General features: G+C 50.5%; 1 protein-coding gene across 2 annotated transcripts in view; it reads left to right on the top strand.

Moving 5' to 3' along the window:
* The window catches only part of cfap58 (cilia and flagella associated protein 58), a 76624-nt gene extending 66846 nt beyond the window's left edge, over positions 1-9778 (top strand). For both annotated transcript variants that reach the window (XM_084686023.1, XM_084686022.1), the window contains exon 18: positions 9419-9778. In XM_084686023.1, coding sequence (XP_084542149.1) covers positions 9419-9539 — 121 coding nt within the window. In that variant the 3' untranslated portion in view covers positions 9540-9778. The remainder of the gene's footprint in view (positions 1-9418) is intronic.
* Positions 9779-10398: the final 620 nt, after the last annotated feature.

The following is a 10398-nucleotide window of genomic DNA, read 5'->3' as shown; positions in this document are numbered from 1 at the left end:
GCACACACACACACACACACACAGGCGTCTGCCGAGTGGATAATTGTGCTGATTGAATAGAAAATGATTGTTGTTTCACACTGGCAAGTGAGTGTCCTTAGGGTCAAAGTAACACTTTTGAAATTGTTTTCTTAAAGAGCCAATTAGAACACTCTGATTGAGATTAGAGATTGTGAAGTGGTACATGATGCAACCTTTTCGAGACAAAAGAAGAAAAAACTTGCTGTAACATTTTTTACATTTGAGCTGGGGTTTTTTTTCTCTGAGGACTGTTATTTCTTATGAAGGAGAGTCCACTACTTACTCAGATCACTGGATAAAATACTGCTGGGCTTGCTGCTTTTTTAATAGTCTTTCAATTAGCATACGTTAGCTTCCTACGCACTCACACACATTTACCCACTCTCTCTCTCTCTCTCTGGCTAACTCTCACACACACATACATGCACACACACACACACACACACACACACACACACACGCAGCCTACTATACACCAACCGGGACTACATCCTTAATCAGTGGGCAGAAAATCTTTGAAGGCTTAAAGCCGCAATTACAGTAGAGTCAATCGATAATGACAGGTTTTAAAGGGGAGCTAAACGACTTTTAATGAATTTTAAGAGGGTGGCATAAATAATGCAGGGGTCTTAGGTGTATAATTATTGGTGACCACTAGACGCTGTTTAACCAACGTAAATCCTCTTCATCACTACACGTGTCTGTCTGGAATCCCCTCATTTTAGTTTCCAATGTAGTCTCTAACACTTCCACACAGAATGGCTCTGTCTGTGTCCGGGTCCATGTCTGGTAACCAAGACAACGTCTCTCCACTCCACCTCTCTAACTGTCAATGGCAGCCATTACCCAGTTCAACTCAAATCTCCGGAACGTTCTTGAATTTCTTGTCTTGTGTCCTACGCTGGCAGTTTCTCTCTCATCCGACTCCTTTATCACAAACAGAAAAGGACTTCCAAATCATTCCTGTTTCATCCCATGATTGCAATTCTTCCCTTCTTGTCATTTTCGGTTGCTGGTATGCACTGTGAGCACATGACCATCTCCCCCTTTTCGACCTCAATGGTTCTGAGAGAGCTATGAAGCAGACTCTTTACGCACGCATTGAGAGCCTTAACACGCACGCATGTGCATGCACGCAGATCTTCTCAAATCCCTTCCACTCGCCATAGTCTGATCATGTTTTTAACTTAAGAGGTAGTCATATCTGTACATCTGGGCCTAAACTCTGAAGCCCAGGCTTGTAAACAAGACTGCAATGAAATCAAGAACATCACCTTCATCTTAATGTGTCAGAACCTGCTGACAGTGATCAAAGAGCGACGAGCAGGTGAAGAAAATAAAGTTCAAAAGTAATAGTTTTTTTTTTGGACTAGTCTCTGACTCAGTCTTCTCTCTCAGATATGATTATATATTAAAGGTAAATATTACAGCAGTGGCTTTTTTTTTTGCTGAAGGGTAGCAAATCCTGGGAGTTGCTAGGGTGTTTAGTTTTTTAGTTTTTTTTTTTTTCCGGGGGGGGGGGGGGGGTTGTAGGGCCAACATTGGCAGAAAGGCATTGTAGGAAGGGGCCAGTGTGTGAAGTGTCTTAACATTTACTCGCGCACACACACACATGCACACCTTGGCTTTTTAAGTGATGATCAAGGCCTTCGCATTCACACCGCCTTCCTCCTCTGCTTCTGGTATCACACCCTCTCTCTCCTCCCTGTTATCTCTCCTTTTCTCTTATCTCTCTCGCCCTCTCTTTGAATTCATGATCGGTCAACAGCCTCTTTCTTCCTCTCTCTCTCTCTGTGTCTCTCTCTCTCTCTCTCTGAATTCTTGATCGGTCAACAGCCTCTCTCTCTGTCTCTCTCTGTCTCTCTGTCTGTCTCTCTGTCTTTCTCCCTATCTGTCTCTCTCTCTTTTCTCTCTCTCGCTCTCTTTAAAGAGCGCAGGGTTGGGCTCCCCTCCTGTCCAGGTCTAGGATGGCCCAGGTCTAGGAGGGCCCAGGTCTAGGATGGCCCAGGTCTAGGATGGCCCAGGTCTAAGATGGCCCAGGTGTAGGATGGCCCAGGTCTAAGATGGCCCAGGTCTAGCATGGCCCAGGTCTAGGATGGCCCAGGTCTAGGATGGCCCAGGTCTAAGATGGCCCAGGTCTAGCATGGCCCAGGTGTAGGATGGGGGTTTGTGTGGAGGTGTGGTCTATGAGGCAGGGGGATTAGACATCAAGCAGCTTTGTGTCCTACAGAGATGTGGGGAGCACCTCACTGGAAGGTCAGAGTATTTGTTTTGAAGTGACGGGCTCGAGTGCCAGAGAGTGTGAGGGTGGAAGCACTGACACCCAGCTTGACGTGGTCCCTGTGCCCAAGGAGCACCCTCCAGGACCTGGGGAATCAGCCCAGGCAGCACTGTAGAACGTAGCTACCATGGGTGACATGTTAAAGGTTCTAACGTGGTTGCGTGTGTCTGTGTGTGGGGGCGGGGGGGGGGGGGGGGGGTCTCAGTGATTTCAGATTTATGCATTTGGAATACAGTAGGGGCTAGAATATTCCCTTGTGGACACCAGCCATATAGATCGGACTGTTATGGCTCGTTTGCAAATTAACAGGAAATAAAATGTAAATCTTGGAGCCGTTTCTTATCAAAATTCACACCGTTTGCCAAATTGTCCATTCAATTCATTGGTGTATAAAAAGTCCTGCCTAGACCTTTTGGCATTAGGGCCGAGGCACAGTCTGAATGTCAATGCACAGTTTTGCACGAGAGCAAAGTTGTACAACCTTTCAATAGCTTCTATTACTGACAGAAAGTTAGAAGACCTGTCAATAAAAGCATGGCAGTAGTTGATCATACAATCGCTACAGTAGGTTTGAGTTTCCAATTCTCAAACTGAGGTGGATGGTTGGCTAATAGCCTTCTAGCACTTTCTCAATGTATTGATTGTTGGTCGAGAAGAAGATAGCCAGTGGAGTTAACCTCTTATCTCAATAGACTATCCTTTTTCCTCCTTCTTCTCTCTCCTCCTCCCTCTCTCTCTCTCCCTCCTCCTCCCTCTCTCCTCCTCCTCCCTCTCTCTCTCTCTCTCTCTCCTCCTCCCTCTCTCTCCTCCTCCCTCTCTCTCTCCCTCTCTCTCTCTATCTCCATCTCTTTCCTTCTCTTTCTCTCCAACTCCAAATGAAGGTCATCCATTTCCAAACCTTGTGTCAGGTCTGCGTTAACGGCGAGGGGGGGATAAGAATCGATGACAATTAAGAATATTCCAGCAGCGTTTGTTGACGCGGGCTGAGGCAGCCCGCTAACAAGACACGCTGAAGTATCGACGCCATGCTACGTCCACCGCAATAAGGAGCCTAAAATTAAATCACTTAATGCAATTGCCAAACAGCGCTTATCTTGATGAGGGGTGGAAATTGACATTTACAAATAAATCAACCATGACATGGGATTATCATGCTCCTAGATGGGTTACTGATACTGTGGGGGCCATACCTATACAAGATGTAAGAAAGTTTGCCACAAACAAGAACACAAACTAGTTATATTACTGTATTTGATCATGAAAACACCTTCTACCGTAATCCCCCGCACCTTGGAAATAATATCTTTGAAGATTTTTGTTGTTGTTGATCATTTTTCCCATCACAGTCGGGAAGGGACTGCATATCTGTCCGTGTTTGAGGATGCGAGTCATTCCTGAGATTTTGACGATACGTGATGAGAGACCCCCCCCCCCTCCCCTAGCTTGACACCTCCCCCCGTATAAAGAGAGAGAGAGACAGGCGGCACCAGGAGACTGCACAAGAAATTGTATGCAAATGAGCCCATGGATTACTGCCACTTCTGATGTGGACTGTGTATGTGCCACACACACAGTGGTTGTGTTGAGTGTGTGTGTCTTTCACACGCGTTGGGGGGGGGGGAGGTGAGAGCGAGCGTGACCATGTTCATAAGGCCACCATGTGAACACGCAGGCCTGAACTAGAGAGGTATCCAGGCATGACATTGGCTGTGATGCCCCAGTGATGCCCCTGTGTGGGGCCTTCATACTGTATACAATATCTGCCCAGCCCCCCCAGCCCGGCTTGGTCTCTTTACACTGCTCTGTCAGCCGGGAGAGGAGGAAGGAGGCCAGTCGGGCTCTGAAGCACACACACGCGCACACACCTATACGCACACACACACACACGTGTACACCTTCACACACAAACACATTTACGCATACATGTACTCCCACACAACTACACGCACACGCAGCTATACACATACATTTACACACACACACACACACAAGATAAGTACGGTATAAAGAGAGAAGGCACAGAGGGCAACAGAGACTGCAGGTAGATATATAGCACCTTTCTCCCCTCATTTCAGCTGCTTTATGTCCCACATTCCAGACTTTTCCGGTTTCTCTCTAGTTTCTCCCATTACAGTACAGTAGTATGTCATACCCCCCCTATCTCTCTCTTACTAACTCACAGCTTAATTAGAGCTTAACAGGTTTAATGTGACCTTGCGGGTCCAGATAGCTTGCAGATGAGCCTGCGGATGCTCTACAGGAGCGCATGTCAGACAGGGAGGAGAGGAGAGAGGAAGGAAAGACAGGGAGGAAAGGAGAGAGGAAGGAGAGACAGGGAGGAGAGGAGGAAGGAGAGACAGGGAGGAGAGGAGAGAGGAAGGAGAGACAGGGAGTAAAGGAGAGAGGAAGGAGAGACAGGGAGGAAAGGAGAGGAGGAAGGAGAAACAGGGAGGAGAGGAGAGAGGAAGGAAAGACAGGGAGGAGAGGAGAGAGGAAGGAGAGACAGGGAGGTAGAGGAGAGAGGAAGGAGAGACAGGGAGTAAAGGAGAGAGGAAGGAGAGACAGGGAGGAAAGGAGAGGAGGAAGGAGAGACAGGGAGGAGAGGAGAGGAGGAAGGAGAGACAGGGAGGAGAGAGGAAGGAGAGACAGGGAGGAGAGGAGAGAGGAAGGAGAGACAGGGAGGTAGAGGAGAGAGGAAGGAGAGACAGGGAGGAGAGGGGAGGAGGAAGGAGAGACAGGGAGGAGAGGAGAGGAGGAAGGAGAGACAGGGAGGAGAGTAGAGAGGAAGGAGAGACGGGGAGGAGAGGAGAGAGGAATGAGAGACGGGGAGGAGAGGAGAGAGGAAGGAGAGACGGGGAGGAGAGGAGAGAGCAAGGAGAGACAGGGAGGAGAGGAGGAAGGAGAGACAGGGAGGAGAGCAGAGAGGAAGGAGAGACAGGGAGGAGAGCAGAGAGGAAGGAGAGAGGGAGGAGAGGAGAGAAGAAGGAGAGACAGGGAGTAGAGGAGAGAGGAAGGAGAAACAGGGAAGAGAGGAGAGAGGAAGGAGAGAGAGGGAGAAGAGGAGAGAGGAAGGAGAGACAGGGAGGAGAGGAGGAAGGAGAGACAGGGAGGAGAGGAGAGAGGAAGGAGAGACAGGGAGGAGAGGAGAGAGGAAGGAGAGACAGGGAGGAGAGGGGAGAGGAAGGAGAGACAGGGAGGAGAGGAGAGAGGAAGGAGAGACAGGGAGGAAAGGAGAGAGGAAGGAGAGACAGGGAGGAGAGGGGAGAGGAAGGAGAGACAGGGAGGAGAGGAGAGAGGAAGGAGAGAGAGGGAGGAGAGGAGAGAGGAAGGAGAGACGGAGGAGAGGAGAGGAGGAAGGAGAGACAGGGAGGAGAGGAGAGGAGGAAGGAGAGCCAGGGAGGAGAGGAGAGAGGAAGGAGAGGGAGAGAGGAAGGAGAGGAGAGAGGAAGGAGAGACAGGGAGGAGAGGAGAGAGGAGGGATGAAGGAGAGGAAAGGAAGGGCTCATTTCACAGCAGGGATTACCAGGCGAATGGGAAGGGAGTCTTCCTGTCGATCATTGTGTTTTGCAAACATGAGAACATGGGTTGGAATGTGTTTGAGTGTGTGTGTGTGTTCTTAGGTGAAGTTGCTAAAGACATTATTTTAGATCAGAGGGGCAGTAAACATGTTCAGCTTTGTTTGGCTTCATACCAACAAGACACTTGTAGAAGCTCTATACGAGTACAGCGTGTGTTTGTTTTGCACTTGCCTGTGTGTATTTAAGTGTGTGTGTGTTCCATCCTCGAGGCCCCGCGACTCTTAGATAGCGTGCGTGTGTGTGTGTGTGTGTGACTGGTCTCCCTGCAGTCCGCCAGGTCATTAATTAGGATAGATCGATGCGGCTCCTTTCAATAGTGATCACTGTCTGATGCCATACTTCTTGATCTGGCTGAGGACACACACCTCAACACACAGCTCAACGTGGTGGAAATACTGATGATCCCTTCCCTTTAGCAACCACACACATGTTCCTGTATGCGCAGACACACACACACACTCACACACACGCCTGCCACACGAGCGAGCACACGAACACACACACACACAAAGATACACACACGTGTTTTTTTCTTTCTTTTCAACCAGTTTTCTTGTAAATTCATCTCCTCCTTTATTCTATGTCCCTCCGGTGCTTTTGAACAGTAAATATCTTCAAACAATGCGCTTTTGAGGGAGAGCCAGACCCAATTACAATCACCAGACACATTTGTCATGGAAACATTGGGCTCCACAGAAATACACCGGGATCAGCAAGATGCAGCGCTTTGAATGGATCGGCACAACACTGCAGTTTCGAAAGACGCTAGCAACAACGTTCAGCGTGTGCGTGGGAGCGTATAGGTGTGTGTGTGTGTTGGCGTGACAGGAGTCGACGGTAGCATACTTAAAAGGTTTCAATCCGCCCTAACACGGCACATGAAGCACCCGTACAGTGAAACAGACAGCCTCCCAAACTACCAGAGGCCACGGGGCTGAGCTCCACCTACAGGGGCCTCGAGGCCAGCGCCCCCACTCCAACACGAGGGCCTCTCCCCCCACCCCGGCCCCCTCGTGTGCACCTGTGGCTTTGTTCCCGAGGGCCCTTCAGAGGCTCCTGGCTGCGCTCGCTCTCGCAGGGGCGAGAGGAGATGTGCCTGTCAGAGAGCCATCCACGCTCCGAGAGGGAGGGAGGGGGAGGGGGGGTTAGAAACGCCGTCGCTTGGCGCCGACCTGGGCCACCCCAGCCAGGCTCCCGTCAGGAGCCAATCGCGGGAGCGTCCGAGGCGGGGCTGTGATGTGTGTTCCCCACCGCCTGGCTTGTACCAGTGGCCCTGGCATGGCGTTTATCATCACACGCACACACACACACACATCCCCCGCCATTGCCCTCCTCTGCCAGCTCCCCCAAGCCCTCAAGCTGTTACCTCCCAGCGTGAGCACCCTCCTCTGGCCGCACCGCCGTGCGGCGTGGAGGGATGGCGTGTTGACACGGGGAATCCACCCTCCGCCCTCTCATCCGCCGTGCTGCTGCTGAGGGGCGCACGCAGTGCGCTAACCCCCCACACACACACACACTCACACACACACTCCAATCCTTCTAGAGGGTTTACTGGGGTGTGCTCTGGCTGACTCCCGGTTGATTGAAGTAGTGGTGTTGCCGGGGTTCCGGAAAATGGGAGTCAGATGGCTGAGCGTTTAGGGAGTAGGGCTAGTAATCAGAAGGTTGCCGGATCGATTCCCCGCCGTGTCAAATGAAGTTGTGTCCTTGGGCAAGGCACTTCACCCTACTTGCCTCGGGGGGAATGTCCCTGTAGTTACTGTAAGTCGCTCTGGATAAGAGCGTCTGATAAATGACTAACTGTAAATGCCTGGAGGGACAGGACCCTGACAAGTCCTTCTGGCCAGCCTGGCCTGCAGGCACGGCAGGAGGGACGTGGTAGGGGGCTGGACGCAGGCGTGCAGGAGGGACGTGGTAGGGGGCTGGACGCAGGCGTGCAGGAGGGACGTGGTAGGGGGCTGGACGCAGGCGTGCAGGAGGGACGTGGTAGGGGGCTGGACGCAGGCGTGCAGGAGCTGGATGAAAGCCGGCGATTAGGAGAGAGGAGCTGCGACGTGCCGACGTCGTTTGTTTACCAGATCTAATTGGACTTGTCGCTTTTAAGTTGCCACTGTTTACTCGATCTCGTTCAAACGCAAACAGCTGGATTCCTTTCCTTTAGAACGTCCCATGGATCGCTTGTCCAAAGCCTGCAGCTAACGCACATCACAGCATCCTAATTACATCTTGTAAACGATCGGGTAAATGAATATACTAATTAACAAATGAATGAAAAGCTTCATGTTTGGATTACACAGCGACTCAATCAGCAAGTTTCCTTTCACCACCATTCTCCAGTTGGGGAACTCTTCCATGACTGATTCCTCTGTGGGCCTGTCCACGTCGCCCACAACAAACGCCCGTTATCTCTGTCAGCCTTCTGGAGCGACATCACTGGCTGATCTCCTCGATGGTCACAACGCATTAGGGGGGAGGTGACCCTTACGTCTCAAATGACTCGAAATGGAGAGGTTGATCAAAGCCGTCTGGACCTGGATTCAAAGGCTCCGATGAGCTCGACAGCAGCCATGTTGTTTTCCGGTGCTGCTTTCGCCCGTCTGTTCGGCGAATGTTTCGTTTGTGGTTTTTGTGTCGTCGTTTTTGGGCAGGAACAAACCTTGAGTGGCTTATTTTTATTGTATTTTTTGTGTGTTTTCTTTTTTCCTCTCAAAAAGGTGAGAGGTCTCGTCCCCATCTTGCAGGAATCCCACGAAGCAGCCGCTGGCTGTTTCAGGAGGTTGCCAGGTTTGCGGAGGGGAGGGGGGGGGGGACAATGAGGGGAGGGTGAGAGGTCACTTTTGAAAACCTGGCGGAATTAGTCATGAGAATTCTACCGTCTCTAGGGAGGATTTGAAAGTGTGAGGCCCTGTCTGCAGAAGGCAGCTGCTCAGGGAATACGCTCTGTGTGTATGTGTCAGTGTGTGTGTGTCAGTGTGTGTGTGTCAGTGTGTGTGTGTCGGTGTGTGTGTGTGTGTCACTGTGTGTGTCACTGTGTGTGTCAGTGTGTGTGTGTGTCAGTGTGGATGAGTGTGTCAGTGTGTGAGTGTGAGAGAAACAGATAGACCGACAATGAGAGGGAGGCAGGAGAGGGATGCTGGAACCTGGAGGTAAAGATATATACGTGCGTGCATGTGTCTGCCTGGTTTGCTTGCAATTCTGTCTTTCAGCCTGTGACACATTTCAAATTAAATTTCCTCAAACTGCACCCATGCTCCAACTACCTCTCTCTCTCTCACGCTCTCTCTCTGTCTCTCTCTCACGCTCTCTCTCTCTGTCTCTCTCTCACGCTCTCTCTCTCACGCTCTCTCTCTCTGTCTCTCTCTCACGCTCTCTCTCTCTGTCTCTCTTTCACGCTCTCTCTCTTGTCTCTCTCTTGCTCTCGCTCTCCCCTTTCTTCCCCCAAATGTCTCCCTCCTCCACCCAATCTCTACTAACCACTCTCTCTCTCTCTCTCTCTCTCTCTGTCCCCCTCTTTTCACCCCTCCCTCCCTCCCTGCAGGGAGAGGGAGAGGAGTCTGGCCCAGGTGGACCCCTCCGTGATCCCGCCCCAGCACAGCGACGGATCCCGTTTCACCGGAGGGGGCTTCAGCCTCAAACACACCGGCAAACTCATCGCCTAGAGGGGAGACGAGAGAGAGAGGGAGAGACGGAGGGAGGGAGAGGGGGAAAGAAAGACCATGGATTTGGATTAGCTTGTCACGCAAACTCTCTCCCTCTTCCTCTGTGCTCTCCTCCCTGTTCGTTCCCCCCCCCCCCCCCCGTAAGACTAGAGCGAACTCTTTTTGCTCGAAGTGTATCATAAAAAGGAAAGAGAAATGTGTCTTTTGAGTTTGGCTCGGATGTTACGTCGTAATTAAAAATATTAAAAATATATTAAAAAATATATATATATATTTATAAATATATATATATATATATAGAATAAAACAGGAAGTGTGAGTTGAATCATTGCCATGTTCCGTTCTCTCCCATTCCTCAGCCACTGCTGCTGCTAGGTAACAGACCCATCCCTCCTCCGCCCCTGCAGTGGAGCGGAAGGCACCTCAGGTTGGATTTTCAGCAGAGGAGAGTTTAAGTGAGAGTTTATTTGAGCTGATGAGATCCCCTCCTTCTGCGAGCTGGGAGAAGGAGGGGGAGGTGGAGGACATGCTCCGAGAAGAGAGGGGAAGCTAGAAATAAAGAGAGAGAGAGAGAGATGGAGAGACAGATAGTGTGTGTGTGTGTGTGTGCACACGGTTGTATGTACATGTTTGTGTGTGTGTGTCGATGTGAGGGTATTGGTTGGTGTGTGTGTGTCGATGTGAGGGTATTTGTTTGGTGTGTGTGTGTCAATGTAAGGGTACTTGTTTGTGTGTGTGTGTGAGAGCGAGGGAGAGAACGGTGCCTTATCATTATTCCTCCCAGTGCTGCAGTCTTCCGCGTCAGAACTTCCTAAAAGCCTTCCATCATCATGAATAATTACATTTCTCCAAATTCAGA

Source organism: Hypomesus nipponensis, chromosome 21 (assembly GCF_054491055.1).
Source record: "Hypomesus nipponensis isolate SF chromosome 21, ASM5449105v1, whole genome shotgun sequence".
In the NCBI taxonomy this organism is placed as follows: Eukaryota; Metazoa; Chordata; class Actinopteri; order Osmeriformes; family Osmeridae; genus Hypomesus; species Hypomesus nipponensis.
The sequence above is the reverse complement of the archived record's forward strand: the minus strand, read 5'-3'. Positions and strand labels throughout refer to the sequence as shown.